The sequence below is a fragment of the Mustelus asterias genome, chromosome 1 (assembly GCF_964213995.1).
Source record: "Mustelus asterias chromosome 1, sMusAst1.hap1.1, whole genome shotgun sequence".
In the NCBI taxonomy this organism is placed as follows: domain Eukaryota; kingdom Metazoa; phylum Chordata; class Chondrichthyes; order Carcharhiniformes; family Triakidae; genus Mustelus; species Mustelus asterias.
The window spans coordinates 7,953,292-7,976,934 of record NC_135801.1 but is presented as its reverse complement, the minus strand read 5'-3'; the positions used below and the strand labels follow the sequence as shown (position 1 = coordinate 7,976,934).

Below are 23,643 nucleotides of genomic sequence, written 5' to 3'. Positions count from 1 at the left end.
TGAGATGGGAATAGAGGGATATGGTCCCCGGAAGCGTAGGGGGTTTTAGTTAAGTAGGCAGCATGGTCGATGCAGGCTTGGAGGGCCAAAGGGCCTCTTCTTGTGCTGTAATTTTCTTTGTTCTTTGTTCTATTGGTAGAAGAGACAACCGCACAGTCCTTGCGGTGACCAAGTGCCATCTTGACATTGAGGATGCCCGCCATCATGTTGTGTGGTACTACCACCATGCCAAATAAGATTGATTTCGAACAGATTCAGCAACTCAAAACTGGGCATCCATGCGATATTGTGGATCACTAGCAGCAGCAGAATTGTACTCAACTACAACCTGTAACCTCATGGCCGAGCATACCCCCTCACTGTATAATTACCATCAAATCGGAGCATCAACACTGGTCCAATGACGAGTGCAGGAGGACATGCCAGGAGCAGCACCTGACCTACCTAAACCTGGTGAAGCTACAAAACAGGACTACATGCATGCCAAACAGCATAGGCAGCAAGTAAAAAACGGAGTTACGGGATCCCACAACCAACGGATCAGATCTAAGTTCTGCAGTCCTGCCACATCTTGCTGTGAATGGTGGTGGACAATGAAACAACTCACTGGAGGAGGAGGCTCCACAAATATCCCCTTCCTCAATGATGGAGGAGTCCAGCACATCTGTTCAAAACATAAGGCTGAAGCAATCCCAACAATCCCCAGCCAATAGTGTCGCGTGGATGATCCATCTCGGCCTCCCCAGCATCACAAATGCCAGTCTCCAGTCACTTGATTTCTCTCACCGTGGCATCAAGAAATGGCTGAAGACGCTGGGTACTGTAAAGGCAATGGGCCCTGATAACATTCGGCTGAAGACTTGTGCTCCAGAACCTGCCTCACCTCTAGCCAAGCCGTTCCAGTACATTTATAACAATGGAATCTAACCGGGTAATGTGGAAAATTGTTTAGGTATATCCTGTACACAAAAAACAAAACAAATCCAATCTGGCTAATTACTGCCCCATCAGCCTACTCTCGATCATCAGTAAAGTTATGGAAGGGGTCATCACCAGCGCTATCAAGAAGGTTTGGGCAGTTGGGGCCACCAGAGTCTGGATGTGCAAGAAGCCAAAGGAGCTGGCTGGATAACATCACAAGACTACCTGGATCCACTACAGTTTGCCTACCGCCGCAACAGGTCCACAGCAGATGCCATTTCCCTGGCCCTGCACTCAACCCTGGAACACCTAGATAACAAGGACACCTATGTCAGACTCCTATTTATTGACTACCGCTCAGTCTTCAACACTATTATTCCCACGAAACTCATCTCCAAACTCCGTGGCCTGGGCCTTGGCACCTCCCTCTGCGACTGGATCATGAACTTCCGAACTCACAATCAGTAAGGATAGGCAACGACACCTCCTCCACGATCATCCTCAACACCGGTGCCCCACAAGGTTGTGTTCTCAACCCCCGCATTATACTCCTTATATATCTATGACTGTGTGGCCAAATTCCCTTCCAATTCGATTTTCAAGTTTGCTGATGACAGCACCGTAGTGGGTCAGATCTCAAACAATGACGAGACAGAGTACAGGAATGAAATAGAGAATCTGGTGAACTGGTGCAACAATAATCTCTCCCTCAATGTCAACAAAATGAAGGAGCTTGTCATCGACTTCAGGAAGCGTAAAAGAGAACATGCCCTTGTCTACATCAACAGGAATGAAGTAGAAAGGGTCAAGAGCTTCAAGTTTTTAGGTGTCCAGGGCACCAACAACTGTCCTGATCCCCCCATGATGACACCATAGTTAAGAAAGCCCACCAACGCCTCTACTTTCTCAGAAGACTAAGGAAATTTGGCATGTCAGCTACGACTCTCACCAACTTTTACAGATGCACCATAGAAAGCCTTCTTTCTGGTTGTATCACAGCTTGGTATGGGCTCCTGCTCTGTCCAAGACCGCAAGGAACTACAGAAGGTCGTGAATGTAACCCAATCCATCATGCAAACCAGCCTCCCATCCATTGACTCTGTCTACACTTCCTGCTGCCTCGGTAAAGCAGCCAGCATAATTAAGGACTCCACGCATCCTGGACATTCTCTCTTCCATCTTCTTCCTTCGGAAAAAAGGTACAAAAGTCTGAGGTCACGTACCAACCGACTCAAGAACAGCTTCTTCCCTGCTGCTGTCAGACTTTTGAATGGACTTACCTTGCATCAAGTTGACCTTTCTCTATACCCTAGCTATGACTATAACACTACATTCTGCACTCTCTCCTTTCCTTCTCTATGAACGGTATGTTTTGTCTGCATAGCACGCAAGAAACAATACTTTTCACTGTATGTTAATACATGTGACAATAATAAATCAAATCAAATCAAATCCTATCAACCTTATAAATGCCCACATTTGGGATTCTATCGCTTCTGTGTCATTCCAACAAATCAGCTCCAGGAGCTGGTGTGCTCTGCAAAGCTGTGTCCTCAGCCCTTTACAATACTCCTTATACACCTCTGACTGTATGGTCAAATTCCCCTCCAACTCAATTTTCAAGTTTGCTGATGACACCACCGTTGTGGGTCAGACCTCAAACAATGACAAGACACAATACAGGAAAGAGTAAGAAGTCTCACAACACCAGGTCAAAGTCCAACAGGTTTATTTGGAATCACGAGCTTTCGGAGCACTGCTCCTTCATCAGGTGAGTGAAGTGGAGTGAGTCATTTCACTCACCTGGTGAAGGAGCGGCGCTCCAAAAGTTCATGATTCCAAATAAACCTGTTGGACTTTAACCTGGTGTCGTGAGACTTCTTACTGTACCCAACCCAGTCCAACGCCGGCACCTCCACATCAGCACAGGAAAGAGATAGAGAATCTGGTGAACTGGTGTGACGACAATAATCTTTCCCTCAATGTCACCAAAATGAAGGAGATAGTTAATTTCAGGAAGCATAGTGGAGGGCACACACCTGTCTACATCAATGGGGATGAAGTAGAAATGGTTGAGAGCTCCAGGTTTTTAGGTATTCAGATCCCAACAACCTGTCCTGGTCCCTCCATGCTGACATTATTGTTAATAAAGCATACCAACGCCTCTACTTTCTCAGGAGACGAAGGAAATTTGGCATGTCAGCTACAACTCTCACCAACTTTTACAGATGCACAATAGAAAACATTCTTTCTGGTTGTATCCATGATGTGGAGATGACAGCATTGGACTGGGTTGGGCACAGTAAGAAGTCTCTCAACACCAGGTTGAAGTCCAACAGATTTATTTAGTATCACGAGCTTTCAGAGCGCTGCTCCTTCATTAGGTGAGTTACCTGATGAAGGAGCAGTGCTCCAAAAGCTCGTGATACTAAATAAACCTGTTGGACTTTAACCTGGTTTTGTGAGACTTCTTATTCTGGTTGTATCACAGCTTGGTATGACTCCAACTCTGTCCAAGACCGCAAGAATCTACAAAGAGTCATGAATGAAGCCCAGTCCATCACTCAAACCAGCCTCCCATCCATTGACACAGTCTACACTTCCAGCTACCTCAGAAAAGCAGCCAGCATAATCAAGGACTCCATGCACCCCGGACATTCTCCCTTCCATTGTCTTCCGTCGGAAAAAAGATACAAAAGTCTGAGATCATGTACCACCCGACTCAAGAACAGCTTCTTCCCTGCTGCCATCAGACTTTTCAGTGGACCTACCTCACATTAAGTTGATCTTTCTCTACACCCTAGCTATGACTGTAACACTACATTCTGCACTCTCTCCTTTCCTTCTCTATGAATGGTATGCTTTGTCTGTGTAGCGGGCAAGAAACAATACTTCTCACTGTATACTAATATTTGTCACAATAATAAACCAAATCAAAATCCCACCAGCACTGATGTCCATCATTTTGATTAATGCAAATCCCTGTGCACAGGCCAAAAGATGTCTATTTTCTGCGAGAGAAGCAAATTTTGCTTCGTTCCCTCAAGGACATTAGTGAACCAGATGGGTTTTTCTGACAATCGTTCATGGTCACCACTAGATTCCTATTTCCAGATATTTTTTATTGAATTAAAATTCCACCACCTGCTGTGGCGGGATTTGAACCTGGGTCCCCAGAACATTAGCTGAGTCTCTGGGTTAATAGTCTAGTGACGATTCCATTGGGTCATCACAACACCTGTGTGGATTGGCCCTGCTAAATTGCCCCTTAGTCTTCCAAGATGTGTAGGTCAGATGGATTGACCATGGTAAATGTGCAGGGTTATGCAGATAGGGGGTTTGTGGACGGGGTTGGGTAAGATGCTCTTTTGGAGAATCAGCACAGACTCAATAGGCTGAACGATCTCCTTTACATTGTGGGAATTCTACTCTATAGTGACCGATCAGTCAATTTAAGTTGAATTAGTGTAATGGCATGGTAAGGCTCTGGCGGCTCTGATTAATTTTGTTGTGATATCTGGCAGCACTCTCTAACTGCCAAGTCACATTGCATCCAGTCACATTAGCTTCCCATTCTAATCAGTCCACTGTGTGCAACTTGACAAAAGCAATGGGGCAGCACAGTGGTACAGTGGTTAGCACTGCTGCTTCACCGCACCAGAGACCTGGGTTCAATTGCCCAGCTTGGGTCACTGTCTGTGCAGAGTTTGCACGTTCTCCCCGTGTCCGCACGGGTTTCCTCTGGGTGCACTGGTTTCCTCCCACAGTCCGAGAAACATAGAAGATAGGAGCAGTAGGAGGCCATTTGGACTTTCCACAGGCTCACCACTTTTTGGGTGAAGAAATGTCTCCTCACCTCCATCCTAAGTGTATATTTCCACCCTGAATCCTCAAACATGCTAGTTAGGTGCATTGGCCATGCTAAATTCTCCCTTAGTGTACCAAAACAGGGGCCAGAGTGTGGTGACTGGGGTATTTTCACAGTAACTTCATTGCAGTGTTAATGTAAGCTGACTTGTGACTAATAATAAACTTTTTTTAAAAACTTTTTTAACAATGCAAGTTCTTTTCAACAGAAAGCGACCAAATTTATGACACAATCAATCGTGCCAAAACGCATTATTTTACCGCAAGGGAAGAGGGACTTGCCAAATAACTTTTTGAGGGACACGGCGCCTCTTTCAAGTTGAAAAGTAGGGTCTGCGGCGCTTCCCAAATCCAAATTCTCGCGGGTGTATATTTCAAATGTAACATTAAAAACTAAATGCATCCTGGCTCTGTGAACAGCTGGGAGATGCTTTTTTTAAAAGATGCAACATTTATAATGTCTCCTCCTTGGAAAGGTTTACAGTCAAGAAATCTGAAAGTCAACGGGGCTACAATGTGTCTGAACGAATGAATGGCTTGGACAAAAGTTTACCTGGGCTGCTTTGATTGGGAGGCATTATGTTTTACATAAATTCTGCCTCTACCTAAGGGTGCAACTTTGCCATGTTATTGTCAAAGTAAAGGTTTGCTGAGATACATAATTTGAACAACTTAATAAATATCATGCATTTCCAGAACAGAAATAGAGGTGAAACTGATACTGTTCCATGTGTCTGCTTTGAGAGCTTAGGTGTAATGACGGTTAATGTTACAACAGGGGTCGTTTTACTGTTAGGGAAATGTTAGGTTAACACATAGACATGTGGGGGAAATTATTGTAACAGAATATATATATATATATATATAGAAGGAACTAAAGGATGATTTTAAAATAATTGTTGCAGATTTATTTGATATACATTCTCTTCTGTTTTGGCAAATGTAATTTATAACCTCTCTCTCTCTCTCTCGCCCCCAGCCCTGCATGTCTTTCGATTTTTGTTTTTTTGTGGGAAGGAGTCTGGTCTATGATTGCCATGGAGACACCACTGCCTTAGCTGGTATCCAGACTGAATAATGTGCAGGGGCCACACCGTGTCACATCTTCCCTTAACACTCCGCGAGCAGCAAGCAGAGCGTGGCCAATGGGACACAGAATGCCATTGTGCCGGGGGACACTTTAATAAGCCCGAGTTACAATCTTCAACCGGGTGTGGCACGGGGGTTGGTCCCGCGGCAGAGCAGTGAAGGGCAGAGTTTTCAAGGAGCCTTGAGAAATCCCCAGCCGCAGTCAAAAGGCGCCACCTCTCAGCCAATTTCACTCCAACCGAACACAAACCACTTCCAATATTCCCTGCAAATTCGCATGTGGACCCATTTGCTCCCTAGACTTCCACTTAACCTACTCTTCTGAGGTTTAAATATGTTATTGCCTGTCACAATCACCCCCTTAGTCGTTTTAATATTTTTTTAAATTTTAATCCACCCTTTGCTTTATTGTGGCCCCTTAATGTCAATTTTTTAATTCCTCCCTCGACCATTTTTCGGTCGCATTCCGTCTGTATATTTCTTCGCTTGTACCCGCCTGTGTTTTGCTCCACTGCAGACATTCAATAAATGTGTAGCAGAATCATCATACCACAAACTAGTAGCTTTTTGGCTAGGATAAAGCGTCAGATCAAGCCCAAGATGTCTTATCTTGTCAGCTTGGACCTTGTTTCTGTCTCTCTTATGTGTGTGTGGGAGGGGGGGGGGGGGGACTTTGAATTGAATTCAATTAGATTTTGAATGTACTTTTTTAAGCCAGCAAAGGCATGGATTTGAGTTTGCCCGGTCCACTTCAGGCATTAGCTTTGTACCTTTGAGAATGGGGTTTTTAAAAAATCAAAAAACGAAACTATGCTCCGCACTCCCACCCAATGCAGTCAGAGCCACCGAGCTTCACATTTGACCACTGTTAGAAATGTAACTTGAAAAGTTTACTTTTTAACTCAGGAAGGTGCATTGGAAGAATGTAGGTATCTCATGTTTAAGACTCCACAATGAATGTAATTACACCTGTTTATCTTTTTTAATTGAATTCGTTCATTAAAGTGCACCCCCCCCCCCCCCAACTGCCCTGTGGCAATGCCTCCAACATACCGTGCAGATATCCAGGGATTACAAATGCGACATTTCTTTTAATCGCTCTGGTCAGAACACGCTGCAATTTTGCACATTTGGACAACAGTTGGATGCACAGTTGTTGTTAAGTGGCCGAATCCAGATGAATGGGGGCATCTCTGGGACAGGGTGTGCCACAGCAAGATCCAAATAGTGAACTTGCATGCACACACACACACAAAGGCAGGAAACACAAGTGGGTTTAAGACTGACCAGAGAGAGAGACAGTGGTGAATGGGGCACAAGTTTAAGTAAACCTTTCACCACCAGCTGATATTCACGATCTTCACATGAAACATTTTGGTTTAAAGCCCGCAAAAAGATGCCACCTTAGTCTCTAACTTTTGACTTTGTTACTCTGTATAGTTTTTTTTTAAACTGTCCTAATTAAATGGTGACACAGCGAGATAACCTGAGCCGTGTCACAAAAATGATTTAGTTTGTCATTGCTTTCAGTTCTGTGTCGTTCGGTCCTTTAATATCAGAACTCGTTTGCCCGTTTCTTCCCTGTGCGTATAATCAGGGTGCTCTGTCAACTCCCTTTCCTGGAAGGATTGAATAGTATCTCTTCAAAACTCGCAGAAGTTCCTGCCATCCTTTGTACAGTTAGCTCGGCGCACCAAATAGAAGGGATGTCCTGATGTCCAAAACCTCAACCTACACTCCGGTGGAGCCGCCTCTGCTTTCAAGACTTTTCGGTCCTAAAAAGAGGTCAAGACTTTTCGGTAGCCAAAAGTTCAAAGCCAGGGTTTGCTTTTTTTGAAAAAAAAAGGTTGTAGCTCTGGGAGACAGCCAAGTTTAAACTCCAGCGGAGTTCTATATTGTTCGGTTAAGGGAGTCGCTACCTCTTCGAGCCTGTCAAAGTAGAACTTTTTTAAAAATGGGGGAAGAAGTGGTCTCTACACCAGCCAGGAAGAACAGGAACCAGAAGACACAGGTTAAATACACTGGCACGCAAAAAAAATTAAAGTTAGGTGTGAGATTTGTGTTGTATTTTACTGAGTGAGTTGTTCAGATTTGGAACACACTGAATGCAGATTCAATAGTGATTCTCAAAAAGGATATCTGACATTGTTTGCTGGTCTATGGAGAAAGGGGAGAGTGGACTGGTGTACACTGGCGCGATGTATTGAATGGTCTCCTTCAAAGTAAAGTTATTTATTGGGGCGGCACGGTAGCACAGTGGTTAGCACTGCTGCTTCACAGCTCCAGGGTCCCGGGTTCGATTCCCGGCTCAGGTCACTGTCTGTGTGGAGTTTGCACATTCTCCTCGTGTCTGCGTGGGTTTCCTCCGGGTGCTCCGGTTTCCTCCCACAGTCCAAAGATGTGCGGGTTAGGTTGATTGGCCAGGTTAAAAATTGCCCCTTAGAGTCCTGGGAGGCGTAGGTTAGAGGGATTAGCGGGTAAAAAAAAGGGATTAGCGGGTAGGGCCTGGGTGGGATTGTGGTCGGTGCAGACTCGATGGGCCGAATGGCCTCCTTCTGCACTGTAGGGTTTCTATGATTTCTATGATTTCTATGATAATCACAAGTAGGCTTACATTAACACTGCAATGAAGTTATTGTGAAAATCCCCTAGTCGCCACACTCCAGCACCTGTTCGGGTACACTCTGCCTCACAGCGCCAGAGACCTGGGGTCGATTCCTGGCTTGGGTCACTGTCTGTGCAGACTCTGCACGTTCTCTCCGTGTCTGCGTGGGTTTCCTCCGGGTGCTTCGGTTTCCTCCCACAGTCTGAAAGACGTGCTCATTGGGTGCATTGACCCAAACAGCCGCTGGAGTGTGGTGACTAGGGGAATTTCACAGTAACTTCATTGCAGTGTTAATGTAAGCCTACTTGTGACTAATAAATAAACTTTAAACTAAGGGAGAATTTAGCACGACCAATCCATCCAACCCGCAAATCTTTGGACTGTGGGAGGAAACCAGGGCACTCGGAGGAAACTCACGCAGACACGGGGAGAATTTGCAAACTCCACACAGACAGTGACCCAAGCGGGGAATTGAATCCAGGTCCCTGGCACTGTGAGGCAGCAGTGCTAACCACTGTGCCAATGTGCCACCCCGGTTCTATAGTTCTAACCTCTGAAATGGGTGCATATGACACCTGATTGTGTGCAGAACAGGTTAATCCTGGGCTGCGGTGATGCTGTCATTTTATACACACCGTTTAGTATATATTCTAGCTGAAACATCAGGCAAATGCATCGTGTCATTTTAAGCCCCTGGGAGATTCGACATGCCTTAATAGAGGGAATCAGGGAGATTGTCAATGAGGGAGACACCCAGAGGCAGATTTACAGTTCATGCCACCCCCCCCCCCCCATCCTGTTCACCTTCATTCCCCCCACCCCACTAATCTCATGCTCCTCCTGACACAGCCCATCCTCGCTCCACATTACACACAGGCAGAAGACACACACAAAAAAAACACAAATTGGTTCCTCTGAAAAGAGCAGCCAGTCCCACACTTAGACCAGCTTCACATCAATCTCTGCAAAAAACCTTATATTTTATAGAATCATAAAATAGAGCCACTACACTGCAGAAGAAGGCCATTCGCCCCATTGAGCCTGCACCGCCCTCACCCCCACCCTATCCCCTAACCCCCATATTTCCCATGGTTAAGGCATCTAACCTACTCATCTTGGGACACTAAGGGACAATTTAGCCTGGTCAATCCACTTAACCTGCACATCTTTGGATATTAAGGGGCAACTTAGCATGGTCATACCACATGACTGACACATCTTGAGACACAAAGGGGCAATTTACCATGTCAATCCACCTAACCTGCATATCTTTGGACTGTGGGAGGAAACTGGGGGAAACCCATGCAGACATGGGGAGAACGTGCAAACTCAAGTACAAACTCTAGGACAAACACGGACAAAGGAGGGAAATTATGCATAGAACCAAAGGAAGTGGGTGAGATCCTTAATGAGTACTTTGCATCAGTATTCACAAAGGACAGGAACATGTTTATTGATGGTGTCTCGGAGGGGTATGTAAATTCTCTAGAGCAAGTCATCATTATGAGGGAGGGAGTGTTAGGTATATTAAAAAGCATTAAGGTAGACAAATCCCCAGGACCAAATGGCATCTATCCCAGATTCCTGAGGGAGACAAGGGAGGAAATTGCTGGGCCTCTAACAGAAATCTTTGTTTCCTCATTGGGTACAGGTGAGGTCCCAGAGGATTGGAGGATAGCCACTGTTGTCCTGTTATTTAAGAAGGGTCAGTGAGCTTCATGTCAGTGATAGTGAAATTGTTGGAGAAGATTCTTATGAATAGGAGCTATACACATTTGGAATTGAATGATCTTATTAGCGACAGACAGCATGGTTTTGTATGGAAGAGATTGTGTCTCACTAATTTGATTGTGTTTTTTAAGGAGGTGATAAAAATGATTCATAGAAATCATACAGTGCAGAAGGAGGCCATTCGGCCCATCGAGTCTGCACCGACCACAATCCCACCCAGGCCCTACCCCCACATATTTACCCGCTAATCCCTCTAACCTACACATCCCAGGACTCTAAGGGGCAATTTTTAACCTGGCCAATCAACCTAACCCGCACATCTTTGGACTGTGGGAGGAAACCGGAGCACCCGGAGGAAACCCACACAGACACGAGGAGAATGTGCAAACTCCACACAGACAGTGACCCGAGCATCGAACCCAGGACCCTGGAGCTGTGAAGCAGCAGTGCTAACCACTGTGCTACCGTGCCGCCCGATTGATGAGGGAAGGGCCGTGGATGTTGTCTACATGGACTTTAGTAAATCATTTGACAAGGTCCCTCATGGCAGGCTGGTGTAAAAGGTTAAATCACATGGGATCAAGGGTGAACTAGCTAGATGGATTCAGAACTGGCTTAGCCATAGAAGACAGAGAATAGGGGTGAAAGGGTGTTGTTCTGAATGGAGGTCTGTAACTAGTGGTGTTCCACAGGGATCAGTGCTGGGACCTCTGTGTTTGTAATTCTTTAAATGACTTGGAAGAAAACATAGCTGGTCTGATTAGCAAGTTTGCGGGTGATACTAAGATTGCTGGAGTTGTGGATAGCAATGAAGATTGTCAGAGAATACAGCAGGATGGAGATAGGCTGGAAAATTGGCAGAGAAATGGTAGATGGAACTTAATCCGGAAAAATGCGAGGTGATGCATTTTGGTAGATTCAATTCAGGTGGGAGCTATAAAATAAATGGCAGAACCATCAGGAGCATAGACACACAGAGAGATCTGGGAGTTCAGGTCCACAGATCCTTAAAAATGGCGGCACAGGTGGAAAAGGTGGTGAAGAAAGCATATGATATGCTTGTCTTTATCAGATGGGGCATTGAGTATAAAAGTTGGCAAATTATGTTATTGTTATATAAAACATTGGTTAGGCCATGTTTGGAATACTGTGTCCAATTCTGGTCACCACACTACCAGAAGGATGTGGAGGCTTTGGAGAGAGTGCAGAAACGTTTACCAGAATGTTGCCTGGTATGGAGGGCATTAGCTACCAGGAGAGATTTAATAAACTGAGATTGTTCTCCCTGGAAAGACAGAGACTGAGGGGTGACCTGATAGAAGTTTATAAAATTATGAGGGGTATGGATAGGGTGAACAGTTGGAAGCTTTTTCCTAGGGCAGAAATGACAATTACAAGGGGGCACAGGTTCAGGGGAGACGTTCAGTAGAGAAGTGCAGGGAAAGTTTTTTGCACAGAGGATGATGATGGCCTGGAATGCACTGCCAAGTGAGGTGTTTGAGGCAGACACGTTAGCACTTATCTGGATTGACATATGAACAGGCGAGAAATAGAGGGATACAGATAGAGGGTTGTTCTAGGTAGGTCAACATAATCGGTGCAGGCTTGGAGGGCCGAAGGGCCTGTTCCAGTGCTGTACTGTTCTTTGTTCTACTATGAAAAGCTGTGATTCTGGTTTCATACAGAACTCGGACACCATAAATTGCCCCATTGGTGTCTGATTGATTTAATCTGAATGTTGTTGTCTCATAAGTGTGCTTATTTCAAATAGAACAAATGCCAGCGGAATGTTATTTCGTGTGTGCGAATTCTATCATTTACTTTAACTTATCCATTGCAAAAGTTGCTGGAAAGGACAGGCGTGCCCCTTACTAACTTTCACACTAAAACAAAACCTCTCTGCCAATCTTATACAAGCACAAAGAAGCAGTTATCTCTGGCCTGTCAGAAATCAGACTGACACAGTAACTCGAAAGCCAACGGGGGGACTGGAAGAGATTCCGGGAATACAATTTAACTGCGGGGGAAAAAAAATTAATTGATTTTTTTTTCAGATGAGATTAACTGTTCTATTAGCTTCAGTCTCCTGTGATAAATTAATGGAGGATTAAAAAAATAGGTCGGGCCAAAGGTTGAAAGAGGAAAAGTGGATACTTGCGGTAGCAAAATAACTCTAAAGTAAACACGCCGCAGTGGGAAACTAATCCTTTAATAGGCTTAACACGGGCACTTCTCTAAGGCACGTTTCTCCATATTACTGTACAATGGTGTTACAGTCCTGAACTCCCATTGTAGATATGAGTCACACACATCTAGAAGTGATTCTTGGCTATAAATTGCCATTCAGACGGGCTCACCACGTGCTGTAACTGATCGCAATTGTAACACATCACAAGAGGGGAGACGATTGCTACTGTTTCAGAGTGAAAGGACCATAATCCGTCCTCAAAATCCTGCCTTTAATCGAGTTTGGCGAGGCTCGCTTCTGCTCCTGAGATCCAGCCAAGTTCTAAAGCTTCAACACACACCTGGTTTGACTGGGTGGAATATGTTTGTTGCGGCTAGGATAAAAGTTGCCAAATGCAGCTTTCTCATTTAAAATGCACGATACCGTTTGTTTGCACAGGGTAAAAAAATGTTTACCGATCTGCTTATAGAACAACCTGGGTGTTCCAACTTTTGGAGCAAACGGGCAACATTTGATATTGAGAGACAAAAAAACAGAGAGAGCTCTGTGATTTTATTTTTTGCACAGCATCCCAATCGTTGCAATTGTACAGTAAGCACCGGGGGGGGGGGGAATCTTGCTGCCTCCCCCAAACACCTTTTGCCATCGGGTCTAGGACTGACTGATGTAGATTCCCCCCATACACACCCCTAAAAAAAGCAGGGTCATCTATGGGAAGAGGGAAAGAGACCCTACACGATTGTGGTTAATGCACCACAGGCAACTTGCAGTGTAACTTTCCGAGTCGGGATCATTTTAAGGAGTGCACAGAGAATTAAATCCCCCCCCCCAAAAAAATAAATAGCAGGGTCATATATGGGAAGAGAGGAGGGAGATCCGATTATAGTTAATGCAGCACATTATCTATCTGTGTAACTTTCCATGTTGGCAGCATTTTAAGGCGTGCATTGAGAATTCATTAATCCACGATTTAAACTGAGGGCACTGGTTAAGGATAGGGAGAACCATTTAAAAGTGGTCCCAGGGCATATCTTAATTTTTGTTTGAAAAAGAAAATGTGCAAACTATTGCACAATTAAGATTGTACCCATAACTCAGCACATGTACCCAAACTGCCCTCCCCTTGGGCATTGTTTTTTTGGGGGGCCGGGCGGGGAGTCCAGTCAGCATATGCATCCAAACTGCCCTCCCTTATGCATTGGAGTTGGGGGGGAGGGTGTTTAAGTGGGTTAAATGGGGTGGGGTGGATGAGTGAAGGTTAGGAGCTGGCTGCAGGAGCTGCTCACACACACTCACACCCACACAAGTGGTGCCCAGGTCTTTGCAGAGACAGAGGGGACAGAGTGTGAAACCAGTCGCGTGGCCGGCGCAAGGTGCGTGGAACGGGGCCCGGGAAAGTGGGCGGGGTGAGGGTGGAGGTAGCCAATCAGCGCTGACAGGGAGGGGGGGCGGGGGGGAGAGGGAGAAGGGGGGGCGCGTGCCGTCCCTGTTCATTGATACAAACGGAGTGATGGTCGACCCCCCCCCCCCCCGAGACTCAAACATCAACCCAACCACGCGCGCCCCACCCCCGCCCATTGTCTCTGATTGGCTGCCACCTCCTCCCTCATTTGCATAGCGGCCTGCCTTCCCCTCTCGATTGGCGGAGGGGCGGGGGGGCGGCACGTGCCGTCCCTTTTCATTGATACAAATGGGGCGAGGGAACTCTCTCCCCCCCCACCCGCGCACATATACACACACTCCAGCCCCAACCACGCGCGCCCCACCCCCGCCCATTGTCTCTGATTGGCCGCCACCCCCCTTCTCATTTACATAGCGGCCCGGCTTCCCCTCTCGATTGGCGGAGGGGAGGACACCGCGCTCGTTCATTCGCCAGCCGCACGCGCCGGCCCGCGCGCCCATTGGCTGCCCACACGCGACCGGCGCGAGCGGCCCATTCATACCCCGGCGGACTGGGCACGGGGAGGGGAGGGGGGGGGGAGGAAGCGCGCGGCGCCTTTGATCCCCGGGCGGCGCGTGCCGCATTTAAAGGCGGCCCGCAGCCCCGCTCCTGCAGCAAGAGGAGGGTGTTGTATTTTCCATAATACACCTGCACACGCCTGGTGGGTCGCATCGGCTTGTTATCGGCGTGTGTGTGTCTGCAAATACAGTGCTGGGCTATTTACATAAACAATACACGCGTCCACCAACGTGCAAGAAGAGGGAAAAGTTGCATTTGTGCAACTGCAATTAAGTTGCACTCCAGAACTTTTTGTTGCAAAAAAAAAGAAACTTTTTGGGGGGATTTTGCATTCGTTTTGCAATGAGCCATTCGGGAGATTGGAGTGAAATGAAAGAGCTGGCCGCGGCTGGAAGGTGTTTGCAGCAGCAGCAGACGGTTCAGGGCTACGCCGCCACTGCTGCACTCTCCCTGCTGGACAGCGACCCCCGAGGGTGGCTGGCGCCCAGCTTGCAAGGTGGCTGCTCGGGGCACGCCGGCTACCTGTCGCCCGGCTCCTCGGAGGAGCAGCTGCTGCTGCTGGAGGGCGGCGGGGGGCCGGCGGAGCTGGGCGGCGGGAGTCCCGCCGCCGCCGCCAAGGTGCGGGAGCTGTGCAAGCGGAAGGGCGCGGGGCTGGAGGAGCTGGGCTGCCGGCAGCGCGCCCCGCCGAGCCGCCACGCCAACGGGGTGCAGAAGCAGCGGCGGCTGGCCGCCAACGCCCGGGAGCGCAGGAGGATGCACGGCCTGAATCACGCCTTCGACCAGCTCCGCAATGTCATCCCCTCCTTCAACAACGACAAGAAGCTCTCCAAGTACGAGACGCTGCAGATGGCCCAGATCTACATCAACGCGCTCGCCGAGCTGCTGCAGGGCGGCGGCGAGGCGGAGAGCCCGCCGCGGGCCGGCGCGCTTCCCGCCGCCGGCGCCACCCCCGCCCAGCCTGCCCGCCGCTACCCGCCGCTCCCTTTCCCCTTCCCGGAGGCGGGTTCCGCCGCCACGCCGCTGGCCCTGGCCCTCTCCCCGCCCTCGCAGGAGGGCAGCAAGACCTCCCCCCGCTCCCACCGCAGCGACGGCGAGTTCTCCCCCCGCTCCCACTACAGCGACTCCGAGGACGCCCCTCTGGACCTGCCCAGCGAAGACGATTAAACTCCCCCCAGCCCGGGGAGTGGGGGAACTACCACCATAAACTCCAGCAAGTCATTGTCAGTAGCAGGGACAAAGAGATCCGGGAATGAACTTGTCACTTTTTTTAAAAAACTACAAAAAAACAAGCAAAAAACACTGATGATTTTTGGAATCTGAGAGAAGAGGAGGATGCTGGAAAAATTCATCAAGTCTGGCAGCATCTGTAAAGGAGAGAGAGAAGACACGAGAGTTGCAGTTTCCACTTTTTTTGGCTCTTTGACAATGTTGACTCTTTTTAAAAATGTTAACTCTTTATGGAAAAGTCGACTCTTTCCAAAATATTGACTTTGTTTCAAAGTTGACTTTTTTTGACAATGTTGTTTCTGAAACAGTTGGGTCTTTAAAAGTTAATTCTTCTCGGAGAAAGTTGAGTCTCTTGGAGAAAGTCGTCTCTCTTGAAGAAAGTCGACTCTCATAGAGTCATTGAGGTTTACAGCTTGGAAACAGGCCCTTCGGCCCAACTTGTCCATGCCTCCCTTTTTTAAACACCTAAGCTAATCCCAATTGCCCGCATTTGGCCCATATCCCTCTATACCCATCGTACCCATATAACTGTCTAAACGCTTTTTAAAAGACAAAATTGTACCCGCCTCTCTTGGCGAAAGTTAACCATTTTGACCAAGTTGGCTCTTCTGAAAAAGTTGACACTGGGGATGTTAACTCCGCTTTCTGTCTCTCTCTCTCTCTCCTCCTTACAGATGCTGCCACACCTCCTGAGTTCACTTTTCTAAGCAACCTCTTCATGCTCCGGGAATGAACTATTGGTATCTCTGTTATTTTTTATTTTGTAGTGTATCAATTTTCGTTTTGCTGTCACTGCTCGATGCTAATAGAATATATTTTGGTTTTGTGACCTTTCGTGAGGGGGGTGGGGGAAGAGAGAATTGCTAATTTTGATACTAATTCCATGTACGAGTGGTGATGTAGCTTGCAACGCACGCACTTTAAAGCTCAGCCTTTCGGCAGAACAGCCAACTTTACGCGTTTGAGATATTTAAGTAACCCTCTTACATGCGGTGGCGTATAGAGAGAGAGCGAGAGTTTATATTTAGGATAATATTGGTTTGTGAGAAACGTTTTGTCTCGTAGAGTTTTGTGTCTTGGCTGCTGGGAATACAAATTATTATTTATTGCTGAACCGAGTGTACTACTTTCTCGATTGCATGAGCCTGTTCAGTTATCTGCTGTACATATTATATATAAATATAAATTTTTAAATTCTAATCGGACAAGTGTGTGTGTGTGTGTGGGGGGGGGGGGGGGGAGAGAATGTAACGCGTTTTTAAGGATTCGTTTCACCCTTAGCGATTTTTTTTATTGCCACCGTTTTATGTACTGTCGCTTTATATGAGTTTTTAAACCTAAAATAAATATTACTGAAAAATATCAGGTGATGTTTTGTTATTTATCTGGTAACACACAAATGTCCCCCGAGGACTCGTCCCCCCCCCCCCCCCCCCCCACCCCCCAGGAAGGTGTAAAAAGAATGTAATCGAATAAAAGAGACATTGGTTGCGTGGAGGGTGTCAAATAATTTTTTTAAATGATTTCTCCTCACGGCCTCGGTTGTCAGATTTCAAGCGATCACCTTTTTTGGGGAAATCGATAACTTTGCAGGGGTAGCGAGAGGTTGCAATAAGTGTAACTCTTGAAACTTTTACTGTTTCACTTAGTTCCGTGTTTTTGTAACTGGAACATTCTCGATTCGCCAGATCCGAGTTGCAGAGGGGTTTTAAAAAATATATTAATTACATAATGAAAGGGCTGAGTTGACTTACTGGGTGGGACAAAGGCAAGTGCAGTGAACAAAAGGTCGCCTCTTCTTTGATCTGCAGTTCATGAAGGGAGTCTCATTTGAGTGGAGAAAGTTATCCGTTCTGTTTAATCTTGTATAGACTTTGCGGAGGGTATTATGTAGATCGGCGCAGACAAAAGCATTACAAGTACATTTGTACAGCAACTAGTGTTACGTTCTCAATGGAGGTCAACCCATGTACTTAGACACAAGGTTAATTAAGCAGCAAGGCTGCGCTATCAGGGGCAACATCTTAGACTATCCCGCGTTTAACTTGGACCTGGCGTTTGTGTTTGCACAGTAGCATGAACTTAAAGGGGTTCGAGGGGTTGAATAGCCCTTTGCTGTGTTCCTTGCTAATGTAATTTTTCCTAAATTCCACCTGTGTACCCGAACAGGCGCTGAAGCGTGGGATTTTCACAGTAACTTCATTGCAGTGTTAATGTAAGCCTACATGTGACACAAATAAACTTCAACTTAAAACGATTTGCAGAATTGCAACTTATTTGAAAGTAAACAAGGAAATGCATTACTCATAATTCAATATCATACTTAATGTAGAAAAGGAACAGAAACGCGGGAAGCTGGATAAAGGGACAAACTTTATTTTTGACTTTGAACTGGTATCTTTTCCGACCATGGGAACGACACCACATTAAGAAAGTAACATGTATCTGCTGTTCTATCAGTTAGGGGCTGTTTCATTTCCCTAATGTGCAAACTGACTGAAAAATAGCCATCTCAGGCTTATGAAGCAGCGGGTTTTAGAACTTACTCACAGATCGAGAATACAACCATGCCTCTTATAAAGAACATATCGATGTAATTATTCAATATACATTAATAGTCAATATTTAATTTTAAATATTTTTAAGTAAAGTTTATTAGTCACAAGTAGGCTTACATTAACACTAATGAAGTTTGAATTTTTTTTAAGTAACTGATGCTTTAACTTTTTTGTACTTTTTTTAAAAAGTTGCTGCAATAAAATTGCAATTCGCAAACCGTCACGAATGGGACTCAACGGTTGAGGTTTAGTTTTAACTCTATATGCTGGAAATATGAACTAAAATCAAAAAACGTTGCAGGTGTGTCCCATGAAGTGTATTCGGCATCTGAAAAGACAGGTTAAATCCAGACTCTTCTAGAAACATGAGGCCATCTCCTTTTTGGGACGGTGGGGTGGATGTTGAGGGGAGTCGTGAGGAATTCACATTGTTTGAGCGGCCGTTTCGCTTTCTCCTCTCTCCCCTGCAAACAGCGCCAGGTTCCTCACAATTGTATCAGGCACTGACTGCTGGGACAGGTATCCCGTCGGGAAGCGTTAAGTAAGGATGCTTTTCCGCTAATCTACGTGGCCTGGCTGAATGGGGGGCATTTACCCCACAGTTAATTCGAGGCATAAGTGCGAATTGATACACTCGCTTCAATCATGTGGGGATATCGATGTAAAATTGCCCCGCACAAGTCAGAACTCTTGGAGCCTTGACGTGTGATGGCCCTGCAAGAGATCATCTTACACTGGCCTGGGTCCCTGAAGCGTGCAACATAAATCCAGTCACTTTATTGTGCTCGATACAATAGAAAATCTTTTTGGACACCCACAGGATAGCTTGTGGCCAGTGTAAAGTCGATGCATTAAGTGATGTCCCACTACTGTCCGTCAATAATAACTTTACCAATAGTGTTGATCTAATTGGATTCGTTCGCAACATTTTGTTTATTTGTGTATTCATTCATTCATTTATTAGTGTCACAAGTAGGCTTGTAACTGCAATAAGGTTACTGTGAAAATCCCCTAGTCGCCATTCTCCGGTGCCTGTTCAGGTACACTGAAGGAGAGTTTAGCATAGCCAATGCACATAACCAGCACATCTTTCACATATGCAAAACAAAAAACTACTGTTATCTCGAATAATTTCAATGCATAGAACGTTCTTCAATTCCATCAAGATCCTGATATTTTGATAGATGTTCAATCTTAAATTTGGAATTCTAGATCTGAGGTTGCACCCAGATAACCGGGCCCTGTAACAGTTTGTTACTGAATTCAAATTCCTATATGGTATGCATTGTAAGGCCGAAGCACTTTCACATTGTGATAATCTTCATGAGCACACTGGGTGGCATGTGCAGTGTCAGTCAGGTAAATACATAATTCCTGCAATGTCCTCCAGCCCTGCAATGCTCCAACAACTCTGCATTCCTCCAAATCTGACCTCTTGAGCATCCCCCACTTGCTACACCTCATCATTGATGGACGTGCCCAGTCTGGGCCCTAAACTCTGGGATTCCCTTCCTGAATGCCCACACCTCTTCACAATAGGGTTTGATCACATTTTAACCAAATACTCTTAAATAGATTGTACCTAAGCAGAATGGTGAATGGGCCAACTCACACACCGATCGCCGATTATCGGGAGGCAATGGCCTAGTGGTATTATCACTGGACTATTAATCCAAAAACTCAGCTAATGTTCTGGGGACCCGGGTTCGAATCTCGCCACGGCAGAGCGTGGAATTTGAATTCAACAAAAAAAAATCTGGAATGAAGAATCTACTGATGACCATGAACCCATTGTCAATTGTTGGGAAGACCTGTCCAGTTCACTAATGTCCTTTAAGGAAGGAAATCTGCCATCTGAAATCTGCCTACTGAAATCTGCCATCAGTCTACATGGTCTACATGTAACTCCAGAGTCACAGCAATGTGGTTGACTCTCAACTGCCCCTGATCAACTAGGGATGGGTAATAAATGCTGGCCAGCCAGTGATGCCCATGTCCCGCAAATGAATTTTTAAAAAGTTTGCGTCCATCTGAGATCAAGATTTCAAAAATCCGCAGCTTTTGCTCAAAAAGGATGAATTCATTGCTACGTATCTTTATTGTTGACATTTATAGTGCGCATGTGTAAAATCTCTCCACATCTCTCTCCCTCTTTCCTTCTTTAAGCCACGCTTCAAGAACCTAACTGCCTGGCTACACCCCAGGACTCCTACCCCTATATTCCCCCCTCCCTGTGGCATGGTTCCACACTAACAATGAACCTGTGAAGCAATCTCTCAACGCAGCTCAGGGATAAAAGGGAAGGGTTTATACAATGCAAAAGAACGGAGTTGATGTTAGCATCATTCAGGACCGTGCAATCACAGACAATTCTGCTGAATAAAAAGAGTCTACTTAAATTGAACCAACGAGTTATTTGGGTAAGAAAAGCCGCCGAGAAAGGCATTGTCAAATTTGTCACTGGTTTGTTTTGTAATTGTTGATTCCAGCCCGTTTGGCAGCAAAACTGTTTAAACTTTCCCCAGAAGTGACATGCCAAACCAAAAGACATCGTGCAAACCAATTACTCCATTTACCCTGTTATGTGGTCCCAGAATATCAAAAAAATAAACTTCTTAAAGCTCACTGCACAACTAAGATCTGACAGCATTATATATATATATATATATATATAAAAGTCTAATCCAACCTCACACAATTGAAGGGTGGTTCAATTCCCAGCTTGGGTCACTGTGCGGAGTCTGCACATTCTCCCCGTGTCTGCGTGAGTTTCCTCCGGGTGCTCCGGTTTCCTCCCACAGTCAAAAAGACATGCTGGTTAGGTGTGTGGCAACTAGGGGAATTTCACAGTCACTTCATTGTAGTGTTAATGTAAGCCTACTTGTGACCAATAAATTAATAAACTTTAATAAACTATAAACTTTGTCTATGTGGATTTCCTCCGGGTGCTCCGCTTTCCTCCCACAGCCTGAAAGACATGCTGGTTAGGTGCACTGGCCATGCTAAATTCTCCCTCCGTGTACCTGAAAAGGAGCCGGAGTGTGGCGACCAGGGGAGTTTCACAGTAACTTCATTGCAGTGTTAATGTAAGCCTACTTGTGACACTAATAAATAAACTTTAAAACCAATAGCACATGCTGGCAACCTCATAATCTGCTTAAAACATTATATTCCAGAATGTGGCAGCCAGTTGAAACTGGTTTGTAATGTCACCCTGTCATTGATATCATACCGTGGGACACAGGGCTTCCTATTTTCATTACCATTTTACCATCAATGTTACGGGAGACTTTCCAGGATTCAGTATGATATGGCAACGATCCAAAGTGTCAACGTTGTACCAGTGTACTATTCACACTGTTGTTTTAAGTCTATTTCTCTTTCTATTGAGATGGGGCATTTGATCATTTTGACTCAATGTGAATGGGCTTCGTTCAGTTGTTGGGTGGTGTGGTGATGGGAGTTGGGGAATGCCTGGTGGATGGAACCAGTCACAGTCTGACTGGACAGAGCAGGCATAGAGGAAGGATATTGAGAGTCGGAAATGGTGTGTAATTAGCCCCCCAGGAACTCATTCAACAACGGCCTCATCCCAGTTGCAATTGATCTAATGTGGAATGTTTATTAAGCCTGCAAGCAACCTAGTTAAATGTGTTAGTCGCATTTAAATGTTAGCACCATGTTGATGGCGGGATGCTTGGTTGCATACAGCGGCAGATCTCCGACGAGAATGCAAGTTGGATCTAACGAGTACACGCGCACGCACACAGATATGGGCGGGATTCTCCCGCCGCGCTCGCCTGGAAACAGGAGATTCCCGCCCGGCTTCAATGGATCTTTACATGTTCCGCCCCCCGCCCGCTAGAACTCCAGTGTCGGGCGGGATGGGAGGATATGTATGCTATGGCACACCGATGCCAAGATAGCTTGCAGCTCCACACCTATGCTTAAAGGGAAATTGGGATGTAAATCAGAACCAGACTCCGGGGACAAGAGATATCAAAAGCCCCTTCCCCTCCAGTAGGGAGTGGGACAGCAGAACAGTGTCAAACCGGGTGTAGACCGAAGAACACAGACGAGGCCATTCAGCCCGTCGGGCCAGTGTTGGCCTTTTCAAAAAGCAATCCAATATTACTCTCACACCCCCATTCTCTCATCATCACGGCTATCACGTCCAATTACCTTTTTTTTGAAAGCCCCGAACGAAACCTGACTGCAATACACTTTCAGGTCGTGTATCTTGGATTGTAACACATTTAGATGGGCCGAATGGCCTCCTGCAGGGAGTCTATGATTGGAACTGGAATTCCATTGTCAACGTTCATCAATGTCACAGCTCTATAGCTAACCACATCTGTCAAATGATGTATTTGTCGATTATGTTAAGCCTGTGACTGCCGGTTACTGATTCCCTTGCCGGGGAGAAGTTGTTGTTCTACCAAAGCCCCTAATCAATGTGTAGAATATTAGATCTCCCTGGGTCCTCTCTGCTGAGAGGTGCACAGTCCCAGCTCCTTCCACCTCTCCACTGGAAATCCCCTCATTCCTGAAATCATCCTGGTAAATTCAGAATTCCGTACAATACTCCAACTGATCATTAATCGGCTAAATGTGAAGGTTCATTTCCTCACTTTTTTGTTGGTGAACAATTATTATTTCTTTTAGTTTATTTATTAGTGTCACAAATCGGCTTACATTAACACTGCAATGAAGTTACTGTGAAAATCCCATAGTCGCCACATTCCGGCGCCTGTTTGGGTACTCCGAGGGAGAATTTAGCATGGCCAATGCACATAACCAGCACATCTTTCGGACTGTGGGAGGAAACTAGAGCACCCGGAGGAAACCCATGTAGACACGGGGAGAAGATGCAGATTCCACACAGTCAGTGACCCAAGCCAGGAATCGAACCCAGGTCCCTGGAGCTGTGTGACAGTAGTGCTAACCACTGTGCCACCTATTATTGATTATTTACAAAACCTGGCATCCCAAAATGCATAACCACCTGATCAACGAATCCAATTGTCCAAAGATGTGCAGGTTAGGTGGATTGGCTATGGGAGATGTGTGGGGTTACAGGGATAGGGCAGGGGAGAGGGCCTGGATAAGATACTCCGTCACAGAGTCGGTGCAGATTCGATAGGCCAAATGGCCTCTTTTTTGCATTGTAGGGATTCTCCGATTGGAACTGGAATTCCACTGCCTGCGTTCATCAATGTCTCTATATCTCATCATCTATATCTCGGAACATAGGAATTAGGCAAATTTAGCCCTTCCAGCCATTCAATCAGATCATGGCTGATCTCTCCCTGGCCTCAAATCCACCTCCCCACCTTGTTCTTTGATATCCCTTTAGATTTTTTAAATTAGAAATATATCCATCGAACAAAATCTTAACTCTGTCCAAACTAAATTCAGTATTTGCACCCCTCTCTGTACTATCCCATTCCCCTTGTAGTATTGAAGTGTTATCCTTGATCACCACTCGTACATGGAA

General features: G+C 45.9%; 1 protein-coding gene across 1 annotated transcript; it reads left to right on the top strand.

Annotated features, from left to right (window-relative positions):
• Positions 1-14,730: 14,730 nt before the first annotated feature.
• Positions 14,731-15,525, top strand: atoh1a (atonal bHLH transcription factor 1a). Its single transcript, XM_078225191.1, has one exon. The coding sequence runs from the start codon at positions 14,731-14,733 to the stop codon at positions 15,523-15,525; it is 795 nt and encodes a 264-aa protein (XP_078081317.1).
• Positions 15,526-23,643: the final 8,118 nt, after the last annotated feature.